This window comes from Phyllopteryx taeniolatus, chromosome 23 (assembly GCF_024500385.1).
Source record: "Phyllopteryx taeniolatus isolate TA_2022b chromosome 23, UOR_Ptae_1.2, whole genome shotgun sequence".
NCBI lineage: Eukaryota > Metazoa > Chordata > Actinopteri > Syngnathiformes > Syngnathidae > Phyllopteryx > Phyllopteryx taeniolatus.
Window position 1 is genome coordinate 7,508,674 of NC_084524.1, and position 22,141 is coordinate 7,530,814.

The 22,141-nt window shown below is 41.6% G+C and overlaps 2 protein-coding genes, 1 long non-coding RNA gene and 1 other non-coding gene across 13 annotated transcripts in view; 3 read left to right on the forward strand and 1 right to left on the reverse strand.

Annotated features, from left to right (window-relative positions):
- LOC133472567 (zinc finger protein OZF-like) overlaps positions 1–22,141 on the reverse strand; it is a 284,984-nt gene that overhangs the window by 191,331 nt on the left and 71,512 nt on the right. The window lies entirely within an intron of this gene.
- On the forward strand, positions 2,586–3,530 carry LOC133472607 (uncharacterized). Its single transcript, XR_009786778.1, has 3 exons — positions 2,586–2,695; positions 2,788–2,842; positions 3,429–3,530. It is a non-coding gene; the product is annotated as an uncharacterized LOC133472607 (long non-coding RNA).
- The window catches only part of LOC133472547 (gastrula zinc finger protein XlCGF57.1-like), a 220,531-nt gene continuing 210,911 nt past the window's right edge, over positions 12,522–22,141 (forward strand). For both annotated transcript variants that reach the window (XR_009786752.1, XM_061763540.1), the window contains exons 1-2: positions 12,522–12,884; positions 16,687–16,772. Coding sequence is in view for 1 of the 2 variants with exons in the window: in XM_061763540.1 (XP_061619524.1) it covers positions 12,725–12,884; positions 16,687–16,772 (246 nt within the window). In the remaining variant the exon portion in view is untranslated. The remainder of the gene's footprint in view (positions 12,885–16,686; positions 16,773–22,141) is intronic.
- Positions 20,796–20,867, forward strand: trnae-cuc (transfer RNA glutamic acid (anticodon CUC)). The gene has a single exon. It is a non-coding gene; the product is annotated as a tRNA-Glu (tRNA).

Here is a 22,141-nt window from a genome sequence, read left to right on the forward strand (position 1 = left end):
TGGGATGTGGGAGGAAACCGGAGTGCCCGGAGAAAACCCACGCAGGCACGGGGAGAACATGCAAACTCCACACAGGCGGGGACGGGGATTGAACCCCGCACCTCAGAACTGTGAGGCTGACGCTCTAACCAGTCGGCCACCGTGCCGCGGATGCTTACAATATTATATTGAATGTAACATCACACAGCGCCCGTATATAACAGTCATACTGCTCAAAATGGAGAGTATTTCCTAAACAAGTGAGAGAGAAGTGAACCAACCTGCTCCGCGTCGCACAGTGAGAGGCTGCAGAATGAAAAGAGCAAAGAGTTGTTGATGTTGTGGCTCATTCTCCTCTTTCGGTCCCCCAAAATTCCTCCTCGTACTCTGATGTCCTTCCACACATTTTCACAACACTTTCCATGTGCGGAAAAATAATGCACATTCATTCAAGAGCTGCTATCCACGACAACTCACGCCAGCCACTCCACACACAGACTATGACAGTGGGAGGTGCTGTGGGAGTATGGGGTACCGAACCCCGTGATACGGGCTGTTCGGTCCCTGTATGACCTAAGTCAGAGTTTGGTCCGTATATCCGGCAGTAAGTCGGACTCGTTTCCGGTGAGGGTTGGACTCCGCAAAGGCTGCCCTTTGTCACCGATTCTGTTCATAACTTTTATGGACAGAATTTCAAGGTGCAGCCGAGGCGTAGAGGGGGTCCGGTTAGGTGGCCTCAGTATTGTATCTCTGCTTTTTGAAGATGATGGGGTTCTGTTGGCTTCATCAAGCCGTGATCTCCAACTCTCACTGGAGCAGTTCGCAGCCGAGTGTGAAGCGGCTGGGATGACATTCAGCACCTCCAAATCTGAGACCATGGTCCTCAGTCGGAAAAGGGTTGCGTGCCCTCTCCAGGTCGGGGAGGAGATCCTGCCCAAGTGGAGGATTTCAAGTATCTTGGGGTCTTGTTCACGAGTGAGGGATGAATGGAACGGGGGATCGACAGGTGGATCGGTGCAGCGTCTGCAGTGATGTGGACTTTGTATCGGTCCGTTGTGGTAAAGAAGGAGCTAAGTCGAAAGGCGAAGCTCTCAATTTACCGGTCGATCTACGTTCCTACCCTCAACTATGGTCACGAGCTGTAGGTCGTGACTGAAAGAATGAGATCCTGGATGCAAGCTGCCGAAATGAGTTTCCTCCGCAGGGTATCCGGGCTCTCCCTTAGAGATAGGGAGAGAAGCTCGGTCATCCGGAAAGAGCTCAAAGTAGAGCCGATGCTCCTCCGCATTGAGAGGAGCCAGATGAGGTGGTTGGGGCATCTGATTCGGATGCCTCCCGGACGTCTCCCTGGTCAGGTGTTCCGGGAACGTCCCACCGGAAGGAGACCCCGGGGACGTCCCAGGACACAGTGGAGAGATTATATCTCTCAGCTGGCCTGGGAACCCATCGGTATCCCCCCAGAAGAGCTGGATGAAGTGGCTGGGGAGAGGGAAGTCTGGGCGTCCCTGCTAAAGCTACTGCCCCCGTGACCCGACCTCGCATAAGCGGTAGAAAATGGATGGATGGATGGACATCAGATTTGGGTGGGATCCCTTTTGTTGGAGACCTGGGGAGGTGTAGTGTCCCCCAGAACTGTACTGGTGTTGTGATAACTCATAGATTTTTTTAATGAATTTTTGAAATCTGTGTCCATGACAGTGAAATATACCAATTTCAGTAGACTTTTATTTTGAAATGCCACATCAGATTTAGATGGGACCTCTTTTGTTGGAGACCTGGGGTGGTGTAGTGCCCCCCAGAACTGGACTGGGGTTGTGATAACTCACAGATCTTTTTAAAATCATTTTTGAAATCCGTGATCATGACAGTGAAATATACCAATTTCAAGAGTCTTTTATTTTGAAGTGCCACATTAGATTTGGATGGGACCTCTTTTGTTGGAGACCTGGTGTGGTGTAGTGTCACCCAGAACTGGACTGGTGTTGTGATAACTCACAGATTTTTTTATAATAATTTTTGAAATCCGTGATCGTGAAAGTGAAATATACCAATTTCAAGAGTCTTTTATTTTGAAATGCCACATCAGATTTGGATGGGACCTCTTTTGTTGGAGACATGGGGTGGTGTAGTGTCACACAGAACTGTACTGGTGTTGTGATAACTCATAGATTTTTTTTATGAATTTTTGAAATCCGTGATCATGACAGTGAAATATACCAATTTCAAGAGTCTTTTATTTTGGTAATGATTTGGAATGGAAAATATTACAATAAAATACATTACACCCTTTACTTTTTCATAATATCGCTGGTCTGCTTATATTTCACGGGAGGCTATTTAATAATGTCTGATATTGCATTCTCATGATACTGTATTCTCTCCCAAAAAATGCTTTGTATTTTTGTTCTAAAATGTTTTTCTTTTCAAAATCTCACTTCAACAGTTGTATTGACAATGTGCTTGAAGAACTCCATCAGATGCAACCCACTTCTTTGCCAGAGGGTGATCAACACATGTACAATACAAAGGTAAGTGATTTTGAAATTATATGGTGGGACATATCAATACAGTGTAACGTGTTTTGCGTTTGCATATACAGAAGACATTCATGAGGCAATTTGTGATCTTGGCGAAGGAGAATCGAGTTCCACCCTGTCTCTTGCCTAGAGACATGATGCTGTGGTTGCTGCGAAGTAGAAACTTACCACAAGAGAAAGTACAAAGCAGTCATGGAATACATACCAATACTTACAAATCCAAAAGGTTGGCTGCATGTGGAATTAATTATTATTTGTATACATTTTATAGGTTCCGGGAAATGCAAATGAGAGTGGGTGCCAGGATGTTCAATCTCCTTTTTGTGGTAAGTGCTCAGCAATCGTTAAGAATTATATTTACAGTATAGAGTGTAAAAATGTGTCCCATATATGGAATAGTTTTGCAAGAAACGAGGACAAACGTGGAGCATTCGTAGTAAGTGTTGGAATATCGGGTAAACTTAATTAATTTTTTCATTAGTTTGATTGCTCAGAGTAAAAGTGTTATTCTGTGTTATATATATTTATTACACATAAAGTGAAACATTTCATGATATATATATATATATATACACACACACACACACACACAATAATCTTTTTAAATATAAATTACGGAGGGATTTTTCAATGTGCTTAATGAATCTATATAATACAGTATATGAGTTTCATACCTTTTGAACTGAGCTACTGAAATTGTATTTATTGAGATGCACTGTACTGTATCAATAACACCTAATAATGTATTCATACATCCAGTTTAAGAATTTAAGAGTTGTATGTATTAGTCATTTATTTGGAACTTATTTAAATACAGTGAGAACAAAATTCCCAAGATGTCAACGTATAATAACTGACCTTTCGCCTGTGAAGAAGCTTATTTCTGAGTTGTGATTGTGGTGAGGTGTACAGGACCGGATAAAGGCAAGGATCCTCTGTTTGAATAAGATGCAGAGAGAAGTGTGCAGGGACCTAGACGAAGAGGAAAGCAAGGCCTTCGCAGTTGCTGGGGAGGAAGGTAACGAAAATATTACCTGCACTAAAAGAACCATCTGCAACAATTCAGTCACTTGTCTATCTCTTTGTCTTATGAAGGTCACACAAGTACATATCAATAGTGAGGCCTCAAACTGAACAGGACACTTAGATCTTCCTCCGGCATCTTTTCAGTGAGCTTCAAATATCATTGAGCAGCGTTGAGTTGACCAGAGCACAAAGACTGACACTGTGCCACAAGTTCTACCGTGCTACTGGGTCCCTGGTGGAGAAGATTGGAGGATTGTCTCTCGACTTCCTTCTGGAAGAGCTGGAGCCACCTGCAAATGAGAAGTCCATCACAGCAACATTGGCACCAAGATGTGAGGGCGCCAGCAAAGAGATTGGAAGGATGCTCGCCAATGCTATGGCTTCAATCCCCTGCCTGTGTCAGTACATCTCTCGGCAGCAAGACAATCTCCTGTGCATCTGCACTGCCATGGCTTGGAGAATGTCCCAAAGCTTTTTCCAAAACTTTGTTGAGTGCTCTGCATACTTTCACCAGCTTGACTGGGATGATTCCTTGGTCACTGGATGGGACAGAGTCATGAGTGCCATGAGTACATGTTTTGAACCTTCTGTTTTCAATGAATCTTTGACCGTAAACTGAGCAGGTAAAAGGTTTCTCACCAGTGTGGGTTCTTGTGTGTATTTTTAAGCTTCTGTTTTCAATGAATCTTTGACTACAATCTGAGCAGGAAAAAAGGTTTCTAATCAGCGTGGGTTCTTGTGTGTATTTTTAAGTTTCCCTTGACAGAGAATCTTTGCCCACCAACTGAGCAGGCAAACGGTTTCTCAACAGTGTGGGTTCTTGTGTGTCTTTTTAAGCATCTGGTTTCAATGAATCTTTGCCCACAAACTGAGCAGGCAAAAGGTTTCTCACCAGTGTGGGTTCTTGTGTGTCTTTTTAAGCTTCCGTTTTCAATGAATCTTTAACCACAAACTGAGCAGGCAAAAGGTTTCTCACCAGTCTGGGTTCTTGTGTGTATTTTTAAGTTTCCCTTGACAGAGAATCTTTGCCCACAAAATGAGCAGACAAAAGGTTTCTCACCAGTGGGGGTTCTTGTGTGTCTTCTTAAGCTTCTGTTTTCAATGAATCTTTGACCACAAACTGAGCAGGTAAAAGGTTTCACACCACTGTGGGTTCTTGTGTGTGTTTTTAAGCTTCTGTTTTCAATGAATCTTTGACCGTAAACTGAGCAGGTAAAAAGTTTCTCACCAGTGTGGGTTCTTGTCTGTCTTTTTAAGCTTCCGTTTTCAATGAATCTTTGACCAGAAACTGAGCAAGCAAAATGTTTCTCACTAGTGTGGGTTCTTGTGTGTCTTTTTAAGCTTCGGTTTTCAATGAATCTTTGACCACAAAATGAGCAGGCAAAAGGTTTCTCACCAGTGTGAGTTCTTGTGTGTCTTTTTAAGCTTCTGTTTTCAATGAATCTTTGACTACAAACTGAGCAGGAAAAAAGTTTTCTAACCAGCGTGGGTTCTTGTGTCTCTTTTTAAGAAACCGTTTTCAATTAATCTTTGACCACAAACTGAGGAGGCAAAAGGTTTCTCACCAGTGTGTGTTCTTGTGTGTATTTTAAGTATCTCTTCACAGAGAACCTTTCACCACAAACTGATTAGACAAAAGGTTTCTCACCAGTGTGCGTTCTTGTGTGTCTTCTTAAGCTTCTGTTTTCAATGAATCTTTGACTACAAACTTAGCAGGTAAAAGGTTTCACACCACTGTGGGTTCTTGTGTGTTTTTTTAAGCTTCTGTTTTCAATAAATCTTTGACCATAAACTAAGCAGGCAAAAGGTTTCTCACCAGTGTGGGTTCTTGTGTGTGTTTTTAAGTTTCCCTTGACAGAGAATCTTTGACCACAAACTGCGCAGGAAAAAGGTTTCTCACCAGTGTGGGTTCTTGTGTCTCTTTTTAAGAATCCGTTTTCAATTAATCTTTGACCACAAACTGAGCAGGCAAAAGGTTTCTCACCAGTGTGGGTTCTTGTGTGTATTTTTAAGTATCTCTTCACAGAGAACCTTTGACCACAAACTGAGCAGGCAAAACGTTTCTCACCAGTGTGGGTTCTTGTGTGTGTTTTTAAGCTTCTGTTTTCAATGAATCTTTGACGACAAACTGAGCAGGTAAAAGGTTTCTCACCAGTGTGGGTTCTTGTGTGTGTTTTTAAGCTTCTGTTTTCAATTAATCTTTGACCACAAACTGAGCAGGCAAAACGTTTCTCACCAGTCTGGGTTCTTGTGTGTGTTTTTATGTTTCCCTTGACAGAGAATATTTGCCCACAAACTGAGCAGGCAAAAGGTTTCTCAACAGTGTGGGTTCTTGTGTGTCTTTTTAAGCTTCTGGTTTCAATGAATCTTTGCCCACAAACTGAGCAGGCAAAAGGTTTCTCACCAGTGTGGGTTCTTGTGTGTCTTTTAAGCTTCCGTTTTCAATGAATCTTTGACCACAAACTGAGCAGGCAAAAGGTTTTTCACCAGTGTGGGTTCTTGTGTCTCGTTTTAAGTATCTCTTCACAGAGAATCTTTGCCCACAAACTGAGCAGGCAAAAGGTTTCTTAACAGTGTGGGTTCTTGTGTGTCTTTTTAAGCTTCTGTTTTCAATGAATCTTTGCCCACAAACTGAGCAGGCCAAAGGTTTCTCACCAGTGTGGGTTCTTGTGTGTCTTTTTAAGCTTCTGTTTTCAATGAATCTTTGACCACAAATTGAGCATGCAAAAGGTTTCTAACCACTGTGGGTTCTTGTGTGTATTTTTAAGTTTCCCTTGACAGAGCATCTTTGCCCACAAAATGAGCAGACAAAAGGTTTCTCACCAGTGGGGGTTCTTGTGTGTCTTCTTAAGATTCTTTTTTCAATGAATCTTTGACCACAAACTGAGCAGACAAAAGGTTTCTCACCAGTGTGGGTTCTTATGTGTGTTTTTAAGCTTCTGTTTTCAATTAATCTTTGACGACAAACTGAGCAGGTAAAAGGACGTCATGTCGTCACTATCTGACAGTGGAGCTAAGAGTCCATTTGCTTGTGATCCTCCACAGTGGTCTCCATCAGCTTCTGTTGTCATGTGTTGACTTGAGCTGTTGCTTGGAGGTTCCGCCACTCTGCTCTCCTCACTTTGACCTTCATCTTCACTCTTCAAAGGGACACCAGTCGATGGAAACTTGTTGATGTCCTCCTCCACTTCATGTTTGATGTGAGTGTGCTCTTCCTCATCCTCTTTTTTAATGGGAGTGGGCTCCAATTTGTCTTCCTCTTTGATGCGGTGGTCATCTTCCTACTCCACTTCCTCTTTAATGTGAGGGGGCTCCCGCTCCTGCCCCTCGGGACGTACATCTTCACTGATGTCTGCAAGACACAAGAAGACAAACACACATGGTTTGGTCACATCAATTGTCATGTTTGACTTAAATGTTGTGTCATATGGTTCATATTCATATTTAAGTTTATTAGTACAGTCAGTTGAGTTAAGGTTTATTGGATATAATAAAAATAGGCAGGTCAACATTAACAATAAATGTGAACAAGTGTAAAATAATAACATGCATGTCACAACAAGTATCAATAAGGGTCATACAGTGGACCCCTGCATTCTCTCTGTTAGGCATTTATGGAGGTGCCAATCCTTGGTTACTCATGGAAAGAAGTACCTATTGTATGCGACTGTCAGAGTAAGTTGCAAAAATGCATCCATCCATCCATGCATTTTCTGAGCCGCTTCTCCTCACTTGGGTCGCAGGCGTGCTGGAGCCTATCTCAGCTATCATCGGGCAGGAGGCGGGGTACACCCTGAACTGTTTGCCAGCCAATCGCAGGGCACATACAAACAAACAACCAGTCGCACTCAGATTCACACCTATGGGAAATTTAGAGTCTCCAATTAATGCATGTTTTTGGGATGTGGGAGGATACCGGAGTGCCCGGAGAAAACCCATGCAGGCACGGGGAGAACATGCAAAGTCCACACAGGCGGGGCCGGGGATTGAACCCAGGTCCTCAGAACTGTGAGGCTGACGCTCTAACCAGTCGCCCACCGTGCTGCTGCAAAAATGCAAATTTAAAAAAATATTTTCATGTCAAAATACTGTCTACTGCATATTGTATTGAAGCATCTCTTAAATTGAGACTGGTTATCCACTCAACTTCCATTACAGAAGTCAGAAGGCCGTTTTGTGTGTGTGTGTGTGTGCGCGTGTGTGTGTGTGTGTGCGCGCACGCGCGGATGTATCTGTGTGTATAAGTAAATACAGTAATAAATAATCAAAGTACAATCTCATCGTATACTGTACATGATAGCTGCCCCTGTTTTTAGCCTGCTAAGAGCTTTTTATTCACAATATACGATGATTGAATGTCATCCATCCATCCACTTTCCGTCCCGCTTATCCTCACCATGGTCGCGAGCGAGCTGGAACCTCTCTCAGCTGACTCTCAGCGCGAGGCCGGGTACACCCTGAACTGGTCGCCAGCCAATCGTAGGGCACACAAAGACAAACAACCATTCGCACCTACAGGCAATTTAGAATTTTCAATGAATCTAGCATGCATGTTTTTGCAATGTTGGATGAAAGCAAAGTACCCAGAGAAAACGCAGACAGGGAGAACCTGCAAACTCCACACCGGAAGGGTGGATTTGAACCTGGGTCCTCAGAACTGTGAGGCAGATGTGCTAACCAGTCGTCCTCCGTGCCGCTGGAATGTCACGCATGATGTAAATATGTAACTTTCTCACATTTTACAGATGGTTTTGTGTCTGCTTTTATTTTGCTTTGTTTTACTCATTTCAATAAGCTCCTCTTTGAATAGTTTCCATTGACAAAGTATTGACAGTTTCATTTTTCTTTACCGTTTTGTGTTTTCGATACGCACTTACGACTGATCGGGGGCTGTTCCCCGAAGCACCTCAGAGCATCAAAATGGTGGGAAGCCGTAGTTCCGACCCAGTGGGTGAACAATTTTGGCGTATCCGAGGACACTTTTGATGATTTCTGCTCTCGGCTGGCTGCTGAAACCTTTGACTGACAATGGCAGGCTGGCCACCCAGCAGTTCATGTGCAATAACAAATCAAGCAGAGCCAGAAGAACAGCTGAGCATGCATTTGGAAGACTGAAGGGCAGGTGGAGATGCCTGTTGAAACGCAATGACGGCCCCCTGAGCAAAGTCTATGGTCTTAACATGTTGTGTTGCATCATCTGTGTAAACTGAATGGGGATAATGTCCCCTTGTTAAAGTGAAAAAATCTTCCACACATTTTTACAAAGAACTCAATGCACATTCATTCAAGAGCTGCTGTCGACTACTACTCACGCCAGGCACTCCACACACAGACTGCCTGACTTGAGCCCACGTTCAAGCTTAAATGTCCCTTTGCTCGTTCATCTTTGCTGACGTCACAGCCAATCACCAGGCACGAGCAACTCATGGTCCAGTCTAACATCAGAGGACGTCCATAATCTCAACGCTGCGATAATAAAAGTAAAATTATAAAATAAATAAGCACCACACAGCTTGTTGTATTTATCTATATTGTATTATTTTGTTTTTTAGTTTCCATCGTCTTAATTTCCCTCGCTGGCCCCGTTGGTGGCGCACCACCGACGTAAAGGAAATGACGACACAGAAATTAAGCATTTTGGTGAGCATCGGGGAAGCGGGTAGCGGTTGGGAAACGCTAAGAAAAATGTTATTTTGCGTAACTGTAGCATCCAAAAGTCACACAATATTTACTTTGTAAACGAAAAAAACAAGACTTCTTGAATTGCAAGCAAAAATCAGACATTGGGAGATAATCTAACTCAAGCAAAAAAATATATATATATATCACTTGCAATGAAAATATTTTTTGCTTGCGATGACGATATTCGCGTGATATTCCTCAGCTTTTTGGCAAAAAAAAGCCTCATGAAGGTTTGAGGCTTTCATTTAATTTGTGCCCGAACAGATTCGGAGTCAGTGAGAACAACATTAGTGACATCTGGTGGACGAAATAAGTCACAGCAACCTACGTCACTAATCTGTGTGAAACAAGACTCGTTATCTTTCAGCAATAAAAGATAAAATACGATGTTGGTCGATGTCGTATTTACATTTTCACATATGTCAATACTTCCGCAATATTTGGGATTCATTGCAGATGAGCTCATTGGGATGTGTCAGCCTATCACCCAGCTGGATCATTTGAGTCTGGGGCAATGGACTTCAGAAGTATGACTGGCACAAACTGAAGTTTGGATCAACTATGACGACATCAGAATTTGTCAAGTAAACATAACATTTGTTTGTCCATATATACAAAGATCGTTACAAAATTAACTCTTCCAACACAAAAATTGAAGTTGAATGAAAGCATCGGCCATACACCATAACCAGAAGAGATGTTCCCACTTCCTTCCAAGATAATTTCATTTAACAACTGAAGTTTAAACGATGATGTAAAACACTGATTTTAAAATATTGCAAATACGATTGATGAGGCAAATTGAACGCAGTCAATTTCATTGCTGCTGATAGTTGTGTAGGCTTTGATTGACACTTATTAGCTGAGGCCTACTTGCATTCAATGTCTCAATGACAATGACCTGGAGCCCAGTTCAGGTGTTTCCCACATCGTAACAATGTTCATTGCACTTTTATTGAGATAATTATCGATACCAATTCTCCAAACATCAATATCTGAATCCCCGGGTTCGGGTTCGAGCAGACCTGGGCAATTCTTTTCACATGAAAAATTCAAATCAAATTTATAAAAAAAAGATATACTTGCAGTCATGTGTGCAGATTTCAAATAAACTTGAATTTTTAATCTATCTCAAGATTAGAATGACCCTTGCTGGTTGTAGTCCTGGCATAGTTTACTTTCTCTCATATATATATATATATATATATATATATATATTTAATATAATTATTTTAAATCCGAAGCATTGACGTCCCTGTCGGGCGATTTTATTTTGAAGGTGCCGCTCGTTGGCGGTTTATTACCGTAATGCCGAGTATGAATAAAATTAGGGGCGGCTGGTTTGACTTCGTTTGGCTCAAACCGGTGGACTGCCGTAAAGGATCATGGGTAATACATCTCCTTTCCCTTCTCGCCATGCGGGAGGAGGGACGATCGTGCTTCAGCAAATCTTCCTGAATTTGGACCGAATGTTGCGAATCCTCGACGCTTGACGCCCCTAATCGCGACTTTAGTGGACTAAAACATCATTCGTGCAATCTTCGTGTCCGGTTGGAGTCGTCTCGTGCACGTTGAAGCTTCTCGGCCTAGCTTAGCTTAGTTTAGCTTAGCTTGCTAACAAAGAGACACGTTTGTGAGCAACACTTCGCGAAGCAGAGATCAAGCGTCAGGTAAAGTGTTCTACTTTACACCACCTCCGAGTATCTAATGCTAACACTTAAATGGAGAGAAAATAACACACACACCAACTACTACATTCTGTAAGCTTTGTCTGAGATACTAAAATAATGTCCTCTCACAATTATTTTCTAAATCGTTATTTGTTTTTATTATCTTCATCTGGATCCTTTTGTTGAATAATGTCTATCAATTGTTTCTCCTGAAGTAAAAATTAGTTGTCTTCTTCATCTCTGTTATCTGTTACAATACATAATTACGTTTTACAGTTTCCTTTTGTTGACTTTGGTGCTTTGCCGTTTTGACTAACCTACTGTTTGACTCACAATGTCCAAATCTGAATCTTTAGTTCAATGTTTCACATGTCCGATTATCACTTGCTTTTCTCATCCCTCCAATTTAGAGCGGAAAGTGTTGCGATCGTCGTGTGAAAATGTGTGCAAGGAGGACAGCAGAGTACGAGGAGGAACTTTGTGGCCCAAAAGAGGAGAAGGAGCCACAACGTCAACTACTGGACGCTGTGTTCAGTCTGCAGTCTCGAATTGTGCTACACAGAGCAGGTGGGTTCACTTGTTGCATGCATTTTAATTTTATTCCCGTTCCTGTGTTTATTTACAGCCTCCGTTTGATGACGCATTTAACTCATTCACTGCCAGACATTTTCACTCCATTTTCACGCCTCACAGAATATTGTGTACTATGACGATGTAAACACCAAAACCACCAAAAGAAAGATCCGACTCTCTTTCTTTCATCAGGAAAAAAGTTCGTCTCTACCTTATACCGTTCTTTAGTAATCAGCAGTCAAATATAGGCGACTTTCAGCCAAATCTGTTTGTGGAGGAAAAACAGCCTTGTTGTGAAAGCAGACACATCAAGCAGAACAATGACTTTGACACCAATATTTTTTTCCTTTCGTGAAAACCTCAAACATCTGAACATAAAACAATACAGAGAAAGTACAGAAAAATAATGTATTTAGAAGTATAACTATGTGCAGAATTTACATTAGACAAAGATGCGTGAACACATGGGGCTCCCAGACTTGCACTTTGTCCCTCGTAATTCTCCTCTTCTACCGTTCGCTCAGTAGTCTAGTTTTTTTTTTACCTTGCGCCGAAAATCTAGCAAAGTTTTATCCACATCTGGATTTTATTCTTTGGTGGCAGTGAATGGGATCTCGTGTGGTTGTCATTGTCCTTGAAACCAGTCCCTACTTCTGCTTGAAGCACAACCTGTGCAGTTTAGAAATATTTTTATTACCGTATTTTCACGACTATAAGGCGCACTTACAAGTCGTAAATTTTCTCCAAAATGGACTGGGCGCCTTGTAATGCGACGTGCCTTGTGTGTGCGCCGAGTTCCAAAATGTATAAATGTTGTTGTGTGACGAGCGCGCCGCTTGACTGACTGGGAGCATTTCCTGCCGACACGCTGCTTATACAGAGGAAATGCGGACGTAAAGGGGGAAGGGTGCGCGTGAAGGAGGACGCTAAAGGCAGGTATATAGCGCCGGTCAAGCTAGCCTCCACTCGTAAAGTAAAGTAGCAATCAATCACTTAGTTATTACAAATGGAATATATATAATATTTATGCTGTGCTGCAATTTTGTATGTGTAATTAAACGTAATAATCTGGTGACCAAATGTCTCTCTTTGTTTGTAGCTAGCAAGCTAGGCTAGAATAAACTATCTTCAAAATGCATCGAGACAAGTTCTCCTGGACACAAATATTTAATGAATGATGCTTTAGTACGGTAAAATAATGATGGATGTCTGTCGAGCCTTCAATGCAGAACAAATTTGAAAAGAAGTATATCTGCAATGGGTGGCATGGAAGATGACTGGTTAGCACATCTGTCTCACAGTTATGAGGTTTGGGGTTCAAATCCCAGCCTCGCCTGTGTGGAGTTTGCGTGTTCAGCGCCTGCATGGGTTTCCTCCGGGCACTCCGGTTTCCTCCCACATCCCAAAAACATGCATGGTACGTTGATTGAAGACTCTAAATTGCTCGGTTAAACATAAAAACAGAATACAATGATTTGGAAATCATATTCAACCTATATTTAATTGAATACACTACAAAGAAAAGATATTTAATGTTCATACTGAAAAACTTTATTGTTTTTTGCAAATAATCATTAACTCAGAATTTTATGGCTGCAACACGTTCCAAAAAAGCTGGGACAGGTGGCAAAAAAGACAAAGTGAGAAAGTTGAGGAATGCTCATCAAACTCCTGTTTGGAACATCCCGCAGGTGAACAGGCTAATTGGGAACAGGTGGGTGCCATGATTGGGTAGAAAAGGAGCTTCCCTGAATTGCTCAGTCATTCACATTTGTGAACAAGTGCGTGAGAAAATAGTCCAACAGTTTCAGGACAATGTTCCTCAACGTACAATTGCAAGGAATTTAGGGATTTCATCATCTACGGTCCATAATATCATCAAAAGGTTCAGAGAATCTGGAGAAATCACTGCATGAAAGCGGCAAGGCCGAGAACCAACATTGAATGCTCGTGACCTTCGACCCCTCAGGCGGCACTGCATCAAAAACCGCCATCAATGTGTAAAGGATATCACCGCATGGGCTCAGGAACACTTCAGAAAGCCAATGTCAGTAAGTACAGTTCGGCACTACATCCGTAAGTGCAACTTGAAACTCTACTATGCAAAGCAAAAGCCATTTATCAACAACACCCAGAAACGCCGCCAGCTTCTCTGGGTCCGAGCTCATCTAAGATGGAGTGATGCAAAGTGGAAAAGTGTTCTGTGGTCTGACAAGTCCGCATTTCAAATTGTTTTTTGAAATTGTGGACGTTCTGTCCTCCGGGCCAAAGAGGAAAAGAGCCATCCGGACTGTTATGGACGCAAAGTTCAAAAGCCAGCATTTGTGATGGTATGGGGCCGTGTTAGTACCAATGGCATGGGTAACTTACAGATCTGTGAAGGCACCATTAATACTGAAAGGTACGTACAGTTTTTGGAGAAACATATGCTGCCATCCAAGCAACGTCTTTTTCATGGACCCACCTGCTTATTTCAGCAAAACAATGGCAAACCACATTCTGCACGTCTTACAACAGCGTGGCTTCGTAGTAAAAGAGTGAGGGTACTAGAGTGGCCTGTCTGCAGTCCAGACCTGTCTCCCATTGAAAGTGTGTGGCGCATTATGAAGCGTAAAATACTACAACGGAGACCCCAGACTGTTGAACAGCTGAAGCTGTACATCGAGCAAGAATGGGAAAGAATTCCACCTACAAAGCTTCAACAATTAGTGTCCTCAGTTCCCAAACATTTATTGAATGTTGTTAAAAGAAAAGGTGATGTAACACAGTGGTAAACATGACCCTGTCCCAGCTTTTTTGGAACGTGTTGCAGCCATAAAATTCTAAGTTAATGATTATTTGCTAAAAACAAGAAATTTGATCAGTTTGAACATTAAATATCTTAAATATATATATAGTCAGTTGGAATCCCAGTTAAATATAGTTGAACATGATTTGCAAATCTTTGTATTCTGTTTTTATTTATCTTTAACACAATGTCCCAACTTCATTGGAATTGGGTTTGTAGTTTTTGGGGTATTTTTGGGAAAATACAGTTTGACATTTGAGTCATTTTGCTAATATTTTTATAACAGATATTTAACTTTGTACAATATAAAAAGTTCAGTTGCATTCATTAGTAATCTAGTGTACATTTTCTTATTTTTAATTTTTTCCCCCCCTCTTTTACCAGATGCCACTATCAGGAAAATAAAAAGTACACTCACCTTGCCATTTTTGTTCATACTAGGCATTACTTCTCACCCCAAATGTTTTGAATTTTATCGACTTAGATCGATGGAACCATTTTACTGGTGACTGTCAAATGCACCATTCATCACATTATGCCAACGGTCGACAAATGAGAGTTTTTCACAGTAGCTGTCTGTTGTCATACAAGATCGGCCGAACTCCCAGAGACAAATTCCTTGTTTTTTTACATACTTGGCAAATAAAGATGTTTCATTGTTGCGATTATCTTAGGCTTTTATTGTATTTGAAGATACCTAATCGTTGCCTGTCTCATGGCCATATTCCAACAGGCAATATAGCAGTTACGACCCAGTGCCGTAAAGTGTCATTGTGTTTTGGTGTGCAATGCCTCCTCCTAACCCAACTTTGATGACAAAATTCTTGTTAGCACACAGTTGTTGTCCGCGCATTATTGGACATGGTAATCTGCCAACAAAGCCGCCATTCAGGCAGTGATTAGTGACTCAGTGTCACGATGATCAGCGACAGTAACTTCATCACGCAGGCAGCTCCCCTCTGGCATTTCCGCAGCTGTGGATGTCTCATTTACTCCAGGGACATTCCGTGCTCCCGTCTTGTGCCAGTGACGAAGCTGGCATGGAGGCGAAGAATAGTAACTTTGTCACGTGATGATTTGTGAGGCTAGCTAGCTGGCTGGCCTAATCACAGTGCAGAGCCATTGGAGCTGGCTGCGCGACACAGTCTTTTGCCGCGCTGCCATTTTGTATATGTTATTGGATGTAATAATCTGGCGACTAGTGATGTTAGCTAGCTAGCTAGCCTGGCTAATTATGGTGCAGAGCCATGAAGAAGACAGTTGAGCTTTTTCTGTGTCTGTACAGTTAGAAAGTGCATGTTTTTTTTTGGGAGGGGGGGATTGTAGTTTCATCTTCTTGGGCGGCCTGCCCAAGTAATGTTCCATCGTCTTGTCAACGTATTGTAACATCAGCAAAGTTGACGGCGACCCAGCATGCCTCACGGCTGAGGTTAGATGGAGTTCCACTCTTATTACATGTTCTGTTGTGTCCAGTGTAATGTCTGAAGTCTTGAGCGTGGGCCGTTAAGGACGGGCCCTGTTGATTGGCGGTTGTGACATCAGCAAAGATGAACGGAAAAAAGGAACATTGCAGCTGGAACATTGGCTCAAGTTAGTCAATTTGAGTACGGAGTGACTGAGCGTGAGTTAAGTTAGCTAACCCTCCACGTACTTTGCTGACGTACACAAAACTTTATCCTCCCACTTGATCTTTACTGAAAAATGTTTTGCTAACAAACGTCTCTCTTTGTGTGCGGCTAGCAAGCTAAGCTAGGCTAGACTAGCTTGGGAAGATTCAAAATGCATCGAGACAAGTTTACCCGGACCGAGATTTGATGAATTCTGTTTTAGTGTGGTAAAGTAGTGATGGATGTACTCTGTCAAGCCAACAATTCAGTATTAATTTGGAAAGAAGTAGATCTGGAGTGGATGTAGTATGGGAACTCGACTTAGACAAACTTTGTTTAGCCTCCGTAGACAAACACATTCTGCGTCCACCTGCATTTCTTATATTGCCCACCCCTACAATGTTACTTTTTTACTCCAAACATTTTTAATTTTATCCACGTGGATCGATTGAACCATTTTACTGCACTGTACAATTTGTTTTGCGCATGTCAGGTTAACAATCCTCTGTCATTGGCCAGAATGAGATAACCCCCAGGCCCCCCTATAATTGTTTATTTTTGTATTTTTTTTTTTAATTTTGCCACCTTTTTCATGCCTTTGGTGTTTGCATGTCAGTTGTGTTAGCCATTGCTCTTGTTCTCTCTCAGTATATTATGTGTTTAGCCTTGTCTGAAAATGCAGCTTGATCGTACTTTATGCGCCCCTGCTAATTTCTGTGCGTCTGAGATACGTTACACACATGAAAGAGATGCCTGATCCCTGCATAATACACATTAGTCACAACATGAGAACAGATTTGTGTTTGTCTTCTTGTGTTTTACAGACATCACTGAAGATCTTCGTACTGACCAGCAGGAGCCAGAGCCCCTTCACATTAAAGAGGAAGTGGAGGACGAAGAACGCACACTGGTGAGAAACCTTTTTCCTGCTTAGTTTGTGGCCAAATGTTCTGTTATACGTATCAGACTAAGACACACAAGTGTGCGGGTGAGAAGAGCAGTGATCAAGAAGCTTTTTAATGAAAATGTAAATGTTTAATCTGAAAACTAATTACCTGATTTACAAAAATCTACAGTCTTGTATTCTGTGTACCAGATTTTATTGTATTCTTCTTCTTGTCCATATATTTTCTCAAAGACCCGCAAGTGCCATTGGTGCCAAAATACTTTAAAGGGACTAGTTGAAGGTGAGAACATGGGCACTTATGCCATCGTGCTGGACTCAAAAATGTCTACCGAAAAAAGCCCCCCAAAACACACTCAGTAGTCATTTTAGTCATTTACTGATGAAATATTTAATTTTCAGCTAGATTTTGGCCTGCCCACATTTTGGACATGTCAGCCTGTTACAGCCTGACGCATAATGAGCAGGAGCCGATTACATTTCCTCATTGAACCTCTGTGTTTTCCATGGTGTAATTTGTCCCCATATTGAAAGTCTGGGACAATAATGATAATAAGAAGACAATAATGAGAAAAAATAGTGATAGTGATTGTTTAAAAAATAATAATTTTGAATTTTATTTTTTTATTTTTAAATTCTTCTTTGAACGTACGTCAGCTCAATTTTGAATTGATTGCACCACAAATGTATAGTATATGTGTGTATGTATGTATAGATCAAATGTATGTATGGATCACAGAGGCGTTTCTGTAGGTGGCATTGTGTGACAGACGTGGACTTTGGCTGTCTGTCATAACGTCGGCTGACCCATGACGAGGGTCTCCCGGCCGAACGCGTTACGTCGCTTAATATCCTGAAACTGCAGCTGATCTGATTTTATTTTATCTGATCCATATAATCTAAAATATTGGGCTGATTGTGGAAATATTTTTCAGAGGTTGAAGCTGCGATGAGTAGAGATGTCCGCATAAATTTTGGTGATGATTGTTGACAGTTTTTGGGTATTATTGGGTTAGGTTAGAGACCCTTCGTTATCGATGTTTCTTGGGTTCATGTATGAGGCCTGCAAGGATGTGGCAATCACCCGCCGTGTTTGTATTAGGGTGTCATCCATTACTGATGACACCCTAATAAATTTGCAATTTTTTAGCACATCAAATTAGTGATTGAACATAATTCTGGGGTACTAGCTGTTGTTCATGTGATGCAATGGTATATGACTGCAATGTAAGATATAATACCAGCTTGAACAAAGTGGTGTTTGGAAACTCAAGCAAGGTGTGGTCTTTTTTTTCTGAAAAAAGTGAGGGGATTCCACCTGACAGCTACGATGTATAAAATATGACCCATTAGTGCCACTTAATAGTATAGGACATTCCTTTTCCCACACCAGCGATGGCAAGTGATTTTCCATTTTCGATTTTGCCGATGAAAAAGGGGCGTTCGAAAGGGAATTAGTTATTTACCAATTGCTCCAAAACGTTTTGATGTTATTGGAAATGACTGCCAGTTAAATTTTCTTGAGCAAATATACATAAAACAAACATGTACGTGAAATGTGGACCATGAAGACACAAACTTCCTTTGAGCAATGCATGCATTTTCTCCAACGTTTTAGTGATGTCAATATCAAATAAGTGAATGATTGATTGAAATAAGACTGGAAAGAAAGTGTATTTGTGATCCTTAATAAAATACACTCCTTTAAACAGTGAGGGCTACTCAATTTGCTTGTACATCAAATCCATTTTCCCATTAAAAAAAGAATTGAAATTTCTTTTAACCACTGGAACCCCTCCAAAAACAAAATGCTCTCAACATAAAGGGAAAAAATGGCCCAAGCGACAAGGCCGAAGTGGAAAAACTGCAAAGCTGGGGCACTGTGGAGGATCACAAGCAGACGGCCTCTTAGCTCCACTCTCAGATAGTGACGACATGACGTCACACTCCTCACTCTGATGAAGATGATGATGAAAAGTCCGAAGTTGATATGACATGTCACGCTGACAACAAATGATGGAAATGTTCTCAGTGTGGGAAAACATTTGCTTGTAAGAGCGAACGACGCATGACAAGACACACTGGTGAGAAACCTTTTGCTTGCTCAGTTTGCGGTCAAAGATTCTCTCGTAAGTATCAGGCTAAAACACACAAGTGTGCAGTGAGAACAGCAGTGATGAAGAAGCTTTAAATGAAAAAGTAAATGTTTAATATCAAAGGAAATTACGATCATACTGATTTACAAAAATCTACATTCTTGTCTTCTCTCTAACATCTTTTATTTTTTCAATCTTTTCATTTTCTTTGTATCTTCGAAAAGGCTCCTGTGGACAAATGTTGAGAATTATGACTGGTGCCAAAATACTTTTGTCTAATTTTTTAAAATTAGCAAATGATTGATCGAACTAGATTCTGATTAGATGTTTGACTATTGGTGAAAAGGTTGAAAAGTGTAAATGGGATCCGTCATAAAATACAATTCTTCAAACAGTGTATGTCAAATCCATTTTCCCTGTTGAAAAGAACTGAAATGCCTTTAATCCTTTCAAAACCCTCCAAAACCAAAATGATGGCAACGTAAAACAAAAAAGGGCCCAAGCGACAAGCCCTAAGAAAAATTGCTAAACTGGGGCACTGGTACGTCAAGGTAGTGTTGTACTTGGCTGTCTTTAACCACAATTTAAAAAATATGCATATCAAATAATGAAGTGAGACTTTGGAACAGATTGAACACGCAAACTCCACACAGGCGGGGCCGGGATTTGAACCCCGGTCCTCAGAACTGTGAGGCGGATGTGCTAACCAGTCTAACCAGTAGAAGGCTGGAGAACCGCAAGGATGCTGATCCAGGATGACAGTGAATTAATGTGAAGGGCATGATAGGCATTAAACTGTCGATCAAGTGAATCATCTCAACATTGTGCTGTATTGATAAGAATATTAATTAACATTTAATACAGGTTACCATTTCAACCGCTTTTATGCTCACATCTTGTGTGGTGATGAAACGCGACACCCATGTCACGCTCCACTTTATCATATTTTTTTTATTTTATAAAATAATCATTGAAGCCATAATTTATTAACAATTAGACAGAATCATGATTATGTTTGCAATTTAACATTATGCGGAATAATTTTTATCCCATGACATAATAGACTTCAATAACTGTCCCTCGTAATGTTCTTGACAACATTTTTAAAATTTAGACATTCAAACAAATTGGGACAAATTGTTCTGGAAGTGAAGTTTTATAAGTTGTCAGCTTCCGAAACCCGATTGGTTTGTATGCGATCCATCCAGGGACTACAAATTTAGATGGCGAGGCCCCCGGTGAACACAACCGAAGAACACATTTTGTTCCTCCTGCCTTGAAACAAAGCCCCGAATACTAACCAATGAGCGGTGACCGTGATTTCATCATTTTTGCTGTTTCCACTGTATGCATAATACAATTGCCTCCCCAGTACGGCAGCCTTACACACGGCATCTCTACCGGTCGGGTTATTGCTGCTTCCTGTTCCATTCTCTTCCTTCTCCCCCAATAAGAGCACCACATCTTCCTCCTCCTCCTTGTTCTCCAAGACCAGCACCACCTCTTCACTGCCACCATGGGGTCACCCAGTCCCTTAATAACCCCTCTGCTTGTGACCTCAACCCCTGATGCTGCTGCTAATCACAACAAAACAATAACAAAACAATAATAATCTTAGCAAGAGTTATGTTCTTAATACACAAAGACATTCCATGTTAGAAAATGCCATAAATTACAAACCTACACACACCCACTTTGAGGGTTTACGCTCTCATATATCAAAGTAAACCCGCTCATTTGTTCACATATTAAGTAATATGTAAGTATCCCTTCATTGCTTAAAGTATAATTCACAAAGTCAGGTCACAGAGACAACAAGAATCAATACATCCATCCATCCATCCAAAGAAAAGATCTGTCAATCTTTGCACATTTTGGTTCGTCAGTTGTGTGGCCAGGGGGGCGGATTAACAATTGTTGACTACACCAGAAGTCCCTGGTGGTCTAGTGGTTAGGATTCGGCGCTCTCACCGCCGTGGCCCGGGTTTGATTCCCGGTCAGGGAAGATTAATCTTAAAACCTGTTTGGTCTTGTGTTGCTCAACATTAACTATGATTTGCTTCGACCTGGGTTTGATTCTCTCTTAATGCAGCCCGATGGGGGTGAAAACTGAAGGCTGGTCCCAAGCCCTGATAAATGCTGAGGGTTGCGTCACAAAGGCTGTCTGGCTTAAAACTTTGCCAAACAAATGTGAATGTTCATCCAAAGAATTCCGTACTGGATCGGTCGTGTCCCGGTTAGCAACGTCTGAAATTCAGCTACTGTGGGTCGAAGATGGTTTAAATTATATTACCATGGTGTAGATAGGAAAATAAATGGAGTAGGGGTAATTTTAAAGGAAGAGTTAGCTGAGGATGTCTTGGAGGTGAAAAGAATATCAGATCGAATGATGAGGCTGAAACTTGAAATTGAGGGTGTTATGTATAATGTGATTAGTGGCTATGTCCCACAGGTAGAATGTGACCTAGAGGTGAAAGATAAATTCTGGACGGAGCTAGATGAAGTAGTTCTGAGCATCCCAGACAGAGAGAGTCGTGATTGGTGCAGATTGTAATGGACATGTTGGTGAAGGAAATAGGGGTGATGAAGAAGTGATGGGTAAGTACGGCATCCAGGAAAGGAACTTGGAGGGACAGATGGTGGTAGACTTTACAAAAAGGATGGAAATTGCTGTCGTTATCTCGTGGGCTAGCAGGTGGATTACATCTTGTAATGATGTAACAATGTAATCTGAACGAGGTTACCGACTGTAAGGTAGTGGTAGGGGAGAGTGTGGCTAGACAGCATAGGATGGTGGTGTGTAAGATGACTCTGGTGGTGGGGAGGAAGACAAATAAGACAAAGGCAGAGCAGAAAACGATGTGGTGGAAGCTGAGACAGGAAGAGTGTTGTGCGGCTTTTTGGGAAGAGTTGAGACTGGCTCTCGTTGGACAGGAGGAGCTTCCAGAAGACTGGACCACTACAGGCAAGGTGATCAGAGAGACAGGCAGGAGACTACTTGGTGTAACTTCTGGCAGGAAAGGAGAAGAGACGACTTGGTGGTGGAACCTCACAGTACAGGAAATCATACAAGGAAAGAGATTAGCTCAGAAGTGGCGTCAAATCTCATTTGTTTTCAACATTTACAACCTCCTCGATCCTGTTTACATGTTTGCGCCTTCATCAAGAGATCCCATCGAGGAGACGACTAGAACAACAGAGAAATGCTTATCTTGCTGGCTCGTTATCTCATGGGCTAGCGAATGTAATAAACAGTAAATTTTCCCTGAAGTGTCGCCG